The following is a 12,590-nucleotide window of genomic DNA, read 5'->3' on the forward strand; positions in this document are numbered from 1 at the left end:
GCTCTGCTCATAACCATATGCTTTCAGGTAAACAAGTAAAGGAAATATTACATATAGTATGCTAATATTTAATCATTCTATCATTAATATATCTAATATGTATTGAGCACTGTGTTAAGTGCCTCAGTAAAACCATGTAACAATACTATGAGACACAGGATTACTGTTATAGATATTTTGTAGATAAGGAGACTGGGTCTAGGAAAGGCTGGATAACATGCCCAATATCACACTGTGAACTTAAAACAAAAAAGTATTTGAACTAAAGTCTGTCTTTTCATAGAGAGTGAGCTCTAAACCATCATGCTTTGCTGCTCCTACATGAACTAATCAGATATAAAATGAGTTATCCTATTAGGATGTATTAGGATGTGCTGAGAAATATATTCTTCATCTAATGAACTAATGTGTTTTACAACTAGTGGATAGAGTTCATTTTGTCCAAGGTTCAGAAGATGAAAGGATAGAGTTGCTTTATCTTGTTTTTTAACATACTGAGATGCCTCCAGATTCTGATAAAGGATCTAGAGATGGGTTTCAAGGTCAGCTGGAAAAAAGGAAGCAAGTAACTTCTTTTCCTTCAGCTCAGTACCACCTTGGATTTGAAATCTCTCTCATACAATTGTCAATTATTTAAAAAGTAAGAAATGTAGGTCTCCTGAGAAAGGTGGTGATAGACTGGGACAGGAAGGATGAGTTGCTTCCAGAAGCATATATATTCTTCTTGGATGATTTTTAGAGCCTTTAAATTAGTTTCCTTTTAGAAACTAATTAGAAACAGCACTGTTAAACTCCAATTTATGGCTTTGGAAAAAAAATGAAAGGAATGTTTGACACTGGATTCAGAGTATGCACGTAAAATCAAAGAGGCCCAATTTGTAGGCTGGGTCCCTGATCTGTGAAAGTGGCCCCTTTACAAGCATTCTTGAGGAGAATTTGGCAACACATTTCAGAAAACTTAGCTTTTTAGATTCCTTTTACCCAATAATTCCAACTTTCTAAAAATATACTGAGGAAGTTCTCATGGGCATGGGTAAAATCAGCCACAAGAGTATTCATTACATCATCATTCATGGCGACAAAAAATGGAAACAAAATAAAAGGAAAATAAGTAGGAGGCCAGCTGAAAACATACATTCAAATGTCCCCCTGTCATCACAAATGAAGGTAAAGAAGACTGTTTAAGGACCAGCAGATACATTCACCATTTATGGTTTTAAGATTTTTTAAAAAAACATTTTACAAAATAATATGTAGAAACAATGTGAACAGCACAACAAATATAGTAGTATTGGATTATAACCCAAAGTATAAAATAAATATCCACTAATCAATACTGATATAAATAAATAAATAAATGGGGAGGGGCAAATGACAAATCTCTCCTGCAGAGAAATGCCAAATAAATTATAAGGATTCAGTACCTTAAAGAGGTGAAGCATAACTCCCTTCATTAAGTGAGGAGGGTGCATACTAACCTCCTTCCAAAGAATCAATATGGAAAGAGAGAAAAATCAGTAATTTTACAGAGGAGCATCTTGACAAAAAGTACTTCAGCCGAGTGATGAAGGGCCAACATCAGGAGTCATAAATCATTTTGATAGAGTAGTAACCTTGATATGATGTGGTGAAATGGCACTTTGCCTTTGTGTGCTTCTTCCCCCAAACCCATAACCTCAATCTAAATATGAGGAAAATATTAGAAAAATTCCAACAGAGGGTGATCCTACAATGACATTGACCAGCACTCCTCAAAACTGTCAAGGTCATTGTAAACAAGGAAAGTTGAAAACACTGTTACAGGCAAGAAGAGCCTAGAGGGGATCCTGGAATAAATAAATAATAAAAAATAAAATAAGGACGTTAGACAAAAACCAAGGAAATTTGAAGTATGGACTCTAGTAAAAACATTGGTTCATTAATTAAAACAAATGTACCATCTTGGGGCACCTGGGTGGCTCAGTCGTTAAGCGTCTGCCTTCGGCTCAGGTCATGATCCCAGGGTCCTGGGATCGAGCCCCGCATCAGGCTCCCTGCTCGGCGGGAAGCCTGCTTCTCCCTCTCCCACTCCCTCTGCTTGTGTTCCCTATCTCGCTGTGTCTCTCTCTGTCAAATAAATAAATAAAATCTTTAAAAAAAAAATGCACCATCTTAATGTAAAATGTTAGTAATAGGGGAATATGTGTGGGGTTATATGGGATTTCACTGTTCTATCTGCTTATTTTTTCTGTTCTAAAACTGTTATTAAAAAGTCTATTAATTAAAAGAAAGTATTGGTGGAAGGAGAAAAAGAGAAGCAAGACTCTCCTATTTCTCAGAGATACAAAGGACCCCTTAAATAATAGCCTAGAATTAGCTCTGCCAAAGGAATTGAGAGTGACCCCTTCTAATCTCAATTTAACAAAGGGCAGCCTGAGGAAAAGATAATCAGTAAATCTCCCAGAGTGAGTATCCTTGAATCTTCCTTCACGGAAAGTTTGTAAGGAAAGAGTAGATCCCAAGAAAAATGTGTTATCATGTGTTGTTGCATCCATCCTATTTTCAGTAGCCTGCAAACTCCCCAAGGCCTATATATAATCTTTATTTCCGCAGCGCCTAGTTTGGTGTCTGCCGCTTGGAGAACTCCTTCTGACTGGCTGACTAAATAAGTGAAGGAATAAAGGAATTAATGATTGAATGAGGTATTCTAAGCATATTTGCTGAGTTAATAAATACTTGTGTTCAATTTGCCAAATGAGTGAGTGAGGGGATGACAGTAATCCTTATACACATTATTAACCACAGAATTTTGAAATAGTAAATCCATTATTCTGAGCAAGTCCTTGAGGATTGTGTTAGCACAAAAATGTAACACAGAGATCCCTTGTCCCCTTCCTTTGTGTTCCTTTTTACCTCCTCAGTTAAAGCAGTGCTGACAATGACCATAATTAAAAAAATTGTTAATATTTATTGATTGTCTTTTACGGGCCAGATACTTTGGTAGGTAAGTAGGTAAGTTTAATAGTATTTCCAGTCCTTACAACAATTCTACTCTATGTATCTATATAACTATCTACCTATCTATCATCCATCACCTATCAAATTTTGCCTTTGTTTTACAGATAAGTAGCCCAGCTATTGACAGAAAAATTTAATATTTAAATACTGATCTTTTTGAATTCAAAGTCTATGCTCTTTCCAGAACACAATGTTGCCTTGAAATGTTAGTGAATTCACTAGTAAGTCATTCAGTCCTAGGGGGAGTGCATGTGTATGTGTGTTTGTTGAGGATTAATGTTTTCAATTTCTCAACGATTGGTTTGAATATTTGTCAGTTCTCAGATTTGCATGCACGGTCAACAGAGGGGGGTATTCTATGGAGTTTACCTTAGAATTTACCAGTTTATGCCAAGCAACATAGTATCCTGATAACACATAAAACAATTAGCAAGCACCTAAAGATTACGTTCCAGTGTGGGGCAAATGGGAAAAAAACTATACATAGAAAAATATTCTGCTATCCAGATACTCAATTCAATGAGAAAAAAAAAAAAAAGCCAAATTACTTACAAGACATCCAAATAGGAAAAGTTTAAGATACCTCTTTGATTTCGTTTAAAGCTAATTGTTAAAGGCCTAAAAGATCTGAATGCATTTGGTTTGATTTGAAAATACTATTGCTGTCCTGCGATACCACAGTGACCTTTTTTGTGGCATAATCTGAAATGATGTCCATATGTGTAAGAAAAAAAAAGTGAATATTAGATAGCTTCTCTTCATCTGAGAGTTCTGCAATACCTAAAAACATCTTGGTGAAACTTCACATTTATTGCTTGAAATTAATAGCCAAGCTAGGTATCTTTTCCTTCATAAATTAGAAAAAAATAAATAAGATATATGTGAATACATACAGTCCTGTATGAAGGCTCCTGAACACATAGAACATTCAGTGCTGCTACGAATTTTATTTACATTTCTGAGCACTAACAGCAAAATTACTAAATTATGGTTAAAGAAAAAAGAAGAAGAAGGAAAATATGTGTGGTTGTTTATAAGAGCAGTAGAAGAGTTATGAGGGATATCAGTTTAATTTCTTCACTAAGAGCAAAGGCCTATATTTTCCTAACAGGAGACACTAAGATCTATCAGTCAGTCACACTACATTTGCACAGCACCTATACACAGGGCTTCTCAGGGTGTTTTACAATACAGTTAATTTGCAGCTTAGATAATTAAGAGTCTGCCATGTTAAACAAATGAGAAAAGCCGGGAGTTGAAAGCTGTGATCATGTCAGCGCTGAAACCCCAACACAGAAAGTGAGTTTCATATCCCCAAAGTCATAGCAATTAAGGTTCAAGCGGGTATCTGAAGTTTTGTCTTCATTATTCTATACTCACGCTAGTTTATGGTGGTCTAAGATGGTTAAATTCTGCGAGCAAACATTCTAGTCAGCTTTCCCTACACTTCACTCTCTAGACTCCTTGCCTGCCTAATGTAGCAGCCGACCACGTGAGTTGCTGTGACTGAAACTACGCTTTCTGTTCTGTCTCTAATCATCTATCCCAGATTTTTGTAAATGGTAGATATTGCCATCATCTCATACAAAGCTGTGAGGGGTATGGTCCTCAATGGCCCTGATCGATTTTTGGAAACACTTATTGCTTCTCATTAAAAAAACTGCCTGGATTTTAAAAAGGTTAACTTTTGAATTTTTTTAGATTTTTAATATGTAAAATAAAACTTACTGTTGCTGAATTGTTAGTAATTACAGAGACTCTAAATGGGAAAGATGTCTATAATTCCATTCCCCAGATAAAATCTTTTAAACATTTTACTGAAAATTTTCAAGCCTTTTTTTAGGAAAACTTTTATAGAATTGGGGCTAACTGCCTCTACACACAGGGAATGAATTCATATATTAAAAGATAATTTTTTTTGAAGATTTTATTTATTTATTTGACAGATAGAGACATAGCGAGAAGGAACACAAGCAGGGGAGTGGGAGAGGGAGAAGCAGGCTTCCCACCAAGCAGGGAGCCCAATGTGGGGCTCAATCCCAGGACCCTGAGACCATGACCCAAGCCGAAGGCATACGCTTAATGACTGAGCCACCCAGGCACCCCTAAAAGATAATTTGATGTAAATATCAAATGGCTATGAGTGTGAATTTTGAAGTCAGAATCAGTGAGATTTAGATTTGAATTCTAGATCTACAATTTATGTTGATTTAGTCAGTTAATTTCTCTAAACTTCACTGTATCCACCTTCAAAATTAGCATTAATAATAATACCTGGCTTCTAACTGTGTTCAAATCACTGGGACTACACTTACCCTCCTGTTGGCAACAAATGAAAAACTGGACAATTACATGGGAAACAAACCTGATTCCAGAAATACAATAATGCATGGCATAAAACTGTGATCCCTGAAGGAGGGGAAATACATGAAGCAAGACTTTGGTATCCTGGTTTTCTACATACAGGTGGGCACTTTCCAGAGGAGAGAATAAGGAAGGTGAATCTATATAGGACATTAATGTTTCACTGAGTTGAGGAGACACACAAGGGTAAGTGACTGGGAGTGCAGAGCAGAGTATCAGAGAGGATGAGATTATGAAAAGGAAGCGCATAAGTGTCACATGAGAGTGGGCATAGAACAATCTTCTGAGCTAAACAGGGCTATAAGACTGTTGAGTTCCTCTGAGCTATTAGAAAAGAGATTTTGTAAACATTTGGAGCTTCAATAGGGGGATGCATCTTACTAGTTAACTAGCCTTAGACTAAAGTCTATATCTAGTCTACAGAAGCTTAATAATAAGCCATAGAAAGATCAAGCAGATTTATAGTAACTTAAATCCTGTCAATAAAATCCAATATTTTAAATAAATATACCACAACCTGGCATATAACAATGTAACATTCGTTATGTTTAAAATTCGATCTAAAATTACCAGATAATCTAAAACGCATAAAAATGAGAATCATGACTAGGAGAAAAAGAAGTCAACAGAAACAGATTCATAAATTACAAGGATGATAGAATTAGCAAGCAAGGACTTTCATATCATCAACAGGGATCCTGCATAATAGCAGGGGATTATAGCTGAAGAACCATAGACTCAAACTCTACACGAGAAAGGATCTCTAGGGAAACCCAAAGACAACAGGGGAGACACAAACAAAGACAATAGAGAAAATGTTAGCCTCTGACTTCACAGCTACAGTAAACAAAAGCGGCAAACAGTAAACACAACTTCGCTCCTTGCTAGATAAACATAAAACCTCACACATAAATCCAGTAACCTCAATTCCTTTTAACTGATAAACCTCATCAATGGATTCAACAACAACAAGAACAACAACAACAATACAAAGCATGTTAATAAGCAGTCTGCAGAGACAAAGCAAGCACTGAAACCACACTCACATAAGGCAAATATTCTGGGATTACCAGACTGGAAATTTAAACTACTATGATTAATGTGCTAAGGACTCTAATGGAAAACAAAAACAAAAACAAAACAAAACAAAACAAAAAACCCAGACAACATATGAAAACACATGATTAATGTAAGCAGAGAAAAAGAAGTTGTAAGAAATGATCAAAAGGAAACCCTAGAAATAAAACCATTGTAATACAAATGAGAATTCCTTGATAGGCTTACCAGTGGACTGAACACGGCTGAGGAAAGAATAAGTGAACTGAACTGGAAGAAATATCAGTAGAAGCTTCCCAACCAACATGCAAAGAGAAAAAAAAAAAAAAAAAAGAATGAAAACCAACCAAACAAACAAAACCACAAACCCAGAATATCCAAGAACTATAGGAAACTATAAATGGTGCAACAGGTGTCTATTAGAAATACCAGAAGGAGAACAAAGAAAAAAATGAATAGAGGAAATAGTGGAAGTAATGATGGTTGGGAAGTTTCCAAAATTAATTGCAACTACCAAATCATAAGAGAACACCAGGCATGATGCAAGTGCCAAAAAAAGCTACACATTCAAGAGAAGGAATATTCCACAGGAAAAAGGGGAATATTACCTATATTACCTAATTATGCAAGTATGTATGTGCTGCATTCCACAAACATTTAATGAAAACCAGTCAGTATTTTAGGAACTGTCTTAGGTCCTGAAAATGAAAAACTTAAGAATGAGATGTAGCACTGACCTATCTTTTTTTTTTTCTCCCTTATATCCACCTATTCACCTACTGATTTCTATCCTCCCTTCCTCCCTCCCTTTTCCTCCTTCCCTTTCTCTATTTATCTCTTATCAAAATATATAAACCCTTGCTTAATGAATATATAGTTTATAGCATAAAAAGTATTCATTAGTTATTTAACAAGAGTGTTTAGAAACATTGTTAATAAGAAAGAGAACTTTGATTTCATTCCTCTGTGCTCAGTTTTGTGTTTATCGAATATCTTACAAAGAAGTGTGGCACCTCAGAAAGGGAACAAGGAGATTTAAATTGATTTATACAAGTAGTTCCTATATTTGGAAAAAAAAAATTACTAAGCCCAAATGCAGCATGGCAATATAATCATGAAGAGATATTGGAGAATATGATCCATAATTATCTTTTAGTAGAATTTATAAAAACACTTTAGTAGAGTTTATAAAAACACTGCAAATATAGGTTTATAATTTATAAAGCAAGAGGTTTGATTTTTAACACTTTCAGATTATTTTATACCTATCATATAATTAATCTTGGAGAGAATGTGTTGTTTTTTATGTTTATTAATTGTGCAAATTTAAAAAGTTGGTATAGTATTTGGTAAGCATCAAATTTTATAGTGGACTAAAAAAGCATTTTCAGTATGTTTGCAGTATTCAAATGCAATGCAATTTGTTCTCTGAAAACCGCTGGCAAGCATATATAAAAACTCTTTTTGTTAGTAGCTCACAAATGTATAATATTCTCCAAAGTACACAAAACATTTTCACATACATTTTGTCCATCTGAAGAAATGCGAAATGTATCTCCACTGCAATTACACAAAATAATGTGTTTCTTACACAGGATATTTTAACACTATCACTTTGACCCAGTGGATGCTTTGGACTTTCCATTTTAACTATAAGGAATTTTAATCCCATATTAATGACATAATTTAATAAACATAATCTCAACATTGACTGATTTTGTCACGTAAAATCTTATGGAGTATGTTCCATTAAATCAATTGTTTCCTTGGCAATTTTCTGTGAAGTAATTCTCATCATTTTCCATTTTTCTTCATTTTATTTCATGTGCAACAAATCTTTTATGTATAAACTTAACAATGTATAATTTATCCATCAGTTTTTTTGGACATACCCATGAGATTTAACGTTTCAAGAGAGTTTTTTTTTTTAACTATTATTTTTCCAACTCAAATTTTCCTGAGTCAAATATTGCTAGTACAAATTATATCAGAAGCTTAGGTACTCCCACATGTTTTTAAGATAATAAATTTTACCATATGCAGTTTTACCAGTTGTCAGGTTTTAATGTGTTGATTGTTTCCATCCAAAAGAGATGATTTCATTTATTTTTAAATCATTCCATTTGAGAATTTTCAACAATTTTCCTCATATATTCTAAGGCTTTTTGGTTCCCCTGTTTGGATTATCAATCCTCTCCTTCCGTTTACTTCCAATGAATTCTTACAGCATGTACCCATCAAGAGTGAAGTCAAACGGTGAACTCTAAGTGGGATGGTCAACATTTCCTGACTCTACCTTTTTCCTTTCCTCCACTCCTCCATCTCATAGCAAGCTGAGCTGAAAATGGAGTGTGGATCTTTAGCAGTATTTTGAGTGGCATATACCTCTCAAAAATGCAGGCCAAGTTATAACTTATCACCCACTGTTTTAATGCACGGCATGTGTGTGGATATGGGTATGGGTGTGTGTGGTGAGAGGAGAAGACAGAGACAGGGAGACAGAGAGAGTGAGCAAAGGACAAAGAGAGAGAAGGGAATGTGGCAAAGACTTATACTTAGTTGGTTCAGATGAAGGACATATATAATTGACATAATTGTCCAGGTATTTCTCTTTCAACATTTCTGTAGGTTTGAATTTTTAAGAAATAAAACATAAACGTAAATAAAATTAGGAAATCTGATATGTGAGCAATTCAAAGCCTATAACAATCAACTAAGTTTTCTCCTTGTCCCCTCCTCTTTTCTACTCCAGAACTGACCCTCTTTGTTGCTCTCTCTTATACTGCCATCAGTAGGAGACAGAGAGAAAAGGAATGAACTGTAGAGATGAGAATTTGTAGACCTTCTGAGATACCTATTTCTAGTTCCATCATCCCCACTAACTCAAACACTGGTTAGACAAAAAGATAAATAGAATTTGCATTTTGGGTTCAGAATAATTCAATGTTCATTGCCTAAATGCCACGCTCAGTGCTAAATGTTTTTTACATGTATTATCCACTCCATACTTCAAAATAAACATAAAAGGCAGGTATCATTATAACTCCTTTTGGATGAGTATATGGAAATTCATAGAGGTTAAGAAGCATGTTTGCTAATAGACAACTCTTGAGACTATTGTGAATTGAATCTGTCTTCACTGGTTTCACGAGCAGTTAGCTTAATCATTTATTTAAAAGTTTCTAAGTTCAGAACTTAAAATCAGGTGGGACTAGTTTTGAATTGCCCTTGCACTCTTAACAGGAGCTTGAAATTGAACAGGTTACTTATTCAGTCTGAGCCTCACTATTCTCATATATAATGAAAATATGATATACCCTGAATAATTATAAGGATTATACGTAGATAGAATATATATATGTAAAATCTAACCTCTTACTTATAAATGTTTAACAAATGAATTTTATTTACGTGAGATTCTTGAGAACGAGGCTCAATAATTTTCAGTTATTTATTATGTAAGAGTATTTTTTCAATTACAGGAATCCATATTTCCTGATGCCAAATATGATAGAATCATCTATAAATATTCTTTTCAGATGTTATCTTTCATTGGTCTTTTTAAGTAAATTGTCTAATTCTCAAAGTATTTTGCTGACATTTTATGTTTTTTTATAAACTTTAATTTCGGAGAAAGCTTGAAAATGTTGAAAGTTCATCATATCTTAAAAGGCTGTGACAGAAAGTCCCCATTTGTCACTTTCTTAAGCATGATTTAATCAGTCAGTAATTATTTATTGGACAAACACTATGGAACCAATACCGTATAAAAATAAAATATGGTCTCTTAAATACCTGAAAAATGAATAACTCGAGAATTTAATTTAAAGATCTACAAAATTTCATATATAGAAAGAAACTTAAAGAGATTTAGTAACCAGCATTATTTGGATTGCTCAGTATATTTGAGAAAGGGACAGGTGGGGCTAGGTATGGAGAGATAAGTAGGGGGCTACATGATCAGGTTCACAGAAATCCCCGAAATGTGGAGGTGTAAGGAACCAGAGAAAAGGGAACACACCCTACCACCCTGCCCTCATGGGGGGGTGGGGAGGGGAGAAAGGGCTTTTTTTATGACAGTCACCTGTGACCAACAAAGAATAAATAGGCCATGAAAAGAAGTAAGCCATTAAAGATGCTATGGCTAGTCTGCTTACACAAAGGTGCTGTCAGTAGAGAAATTAAAAAGATTTAAGTTCCCTGGTTAGCTTTCAATATGAGACCAACCCTAAAAGCCCTCAGTGGCAACCCTGTTGGGACGCCCCCACACACACACTCCTAAGAGCTTTTTCTTTTTTTTTTATGTATCCTTGCTTAATAAAACTCTCGCTTTACTCACGCTCCTTTGTGAGATTCATTCTTCGACTACTTGAGACAAGAACCAAGCTCTTCCCCTTCATATTTACTTAATAACAAAATGGAAACTTTTAAAAATGTTTTTGATGTTTTGGAACATAAATTACTTTTTCTAAATGTGATGACCACTTTGGGAAGAGACTGTATTTAGAGGTAAACCCTCAAATTTGATAGGGTCAAGTCTCTTACTATTCAAAATATGTTTTATAGAAAATAAGAATCATCATTACCTGGAGGCATGTTAGAAATGGAGAAATCAAGCCTCACCTCACACCTACAGAATCCCAATTTAACCATGTCCCCAGGTAATTCATTTGCATATTGTTTAAAAACAGCAGATCTAGTCTATCTATCCCCTTGTTACTTGGGTACTAGTATTTAGAGGCATAAAAATGAAGTCTGAATATCGCCAAAAGGCAAAGAGATGTCTGGATATTCTATGCCAAAATGCAAATATTTGGCCCGCTTAAAAGCATTCCAAACCTGTTGGCTGATAAACACTTATCTGAGTAAAACAAAGTGCCTCCACTTCCAGGGCAGGTTTCGCTCAATTCTAATGACCACTATGAACAATGGCCTTTAATTAGTCTTATTTTGGAAACCTGCAGTGCAGGTTTTTTTCATTTACAAGAATTGCTGATTAATTAAGCAAGAAGACACTCCAGGCAATATATTTCTGGATGTAGGATAAGATGGAGTGAAGGATATGTTGCAGATTTAGTGACTTGTTCACCATCTTATACAAGTACACATATTCCTCTACAAGATGCTGCCCAAATGGGACTCATTATGCTCAAACTACAGGAAATATGAGCACATTTAGGGGAGAATTGCAGTCCCAATCATTTTCAGAGTATTAGGCATGTTTGTTTAAAATTCCAATCAGAAAGTTCCACTTTTGCCCAGCATTTGAAATCTATTTGGTAATTTACCTTAGAGCAATGTTTGAATAACAAAAAGGTTTAAAAAAAAATTAAACAACCAGAAACAAAACAAAACAAAACAAAAAACCTTACTTTCCAAGGGCAAAGCATTCCAGTTTTACAGATGAATCCTTTGCAGCTTGTATAGTTTCAGGAAAACGCACTTCAATCTTTGGTTCATATTCCCCCATCACACCTGTTAAATATCAAAAGAGCTAGCAGCATTTCTGGAGAATAGAAGTTTTCTGTGAAGTAAATGCTTCATTAACCAAAATCCGATTATTTTGTCCTTCAATTAAAAACATTTTCATATACTTTAAAGAGTGATAGAGGGCAAAGAAACTACATGATGCTACTTAAGGAATTAGTTCATTCCCTTCTTGCTTAAAAAAGAAATATCTAAGATATATCAAAGTATCAGAATAGAGGCAACCCAAATTTCCCTATATTCCATGTTAGAATCTTACAAAGAATTTGTCTTTCAATTAAGAAATGAATGCACCTCAATTCTAAAATATTTCTGAATTATCAAGAATGTTTCTTCTCTAGAGATATCCAGATCTATCACCCCTTCACAGAACTCTTGGGGCCAGATCTGTTCAGGAATAAGGAAATTTTCAGTTAACACTGTAGGAGTTCTCTTTATACAAAATAACAGTTTTTCTGCAACAAAACCTATAAAGTAATAACAATAACTGGGATAAAGACATAAATATTCTCATGTCAGTTCACTAAGGATTTACTGTTAAGTGAGTTTCCTGTTCACTTATAAAAAAATTTTGTTTTTGTAGTTTTAAATTTTTCAATAAGGAATTGTGGATATGGGCTAAGATTAGGATAGGACAGTACTGTAATGTATGTAAATATGCTATCTACCAGAGGTGTAACAGAAAT

General features: G+C 34.6%; 1 protein-coding gene across 2 annotated transcripts in view; it reads right to left on the bottom strand.

Annotated features, from left to right (window-relative positions):
- The window catches only part of CNTN6 (contactin 6), a 292,999-nt gene that overhangs the window by 85,012 nt on the left and 195,397 nt on the right, over positions 1–12,590 (bottom strand). For both annotated transcript variants that reach the window (XM_036079841.2, XM_036079849.2), the window contains exon 7: positions 11,790–11,892. In XM_036079841.2, the coding sequence (XP_035935734.1) occupies positions 11,790–11,892 (103 nt within the window). The remainder of the gene's footprint in view (positions 1–11,789; positions 11,893–12,590) is intronic.

The sequence above is a fragment of the Halichoerus grypus genome, chromosome 1 (assembly GCF_964656455.1).
Source record: "Halichoerus grypus chromosome 1, mHalGry1.hap1.1, whole genome shotgun sequence".
NCBI lineage: Eukaryota > Metazoa > Chordata > Mammalia > Carnivora > Phocidae > Halichoerus > Halichoerus grypus.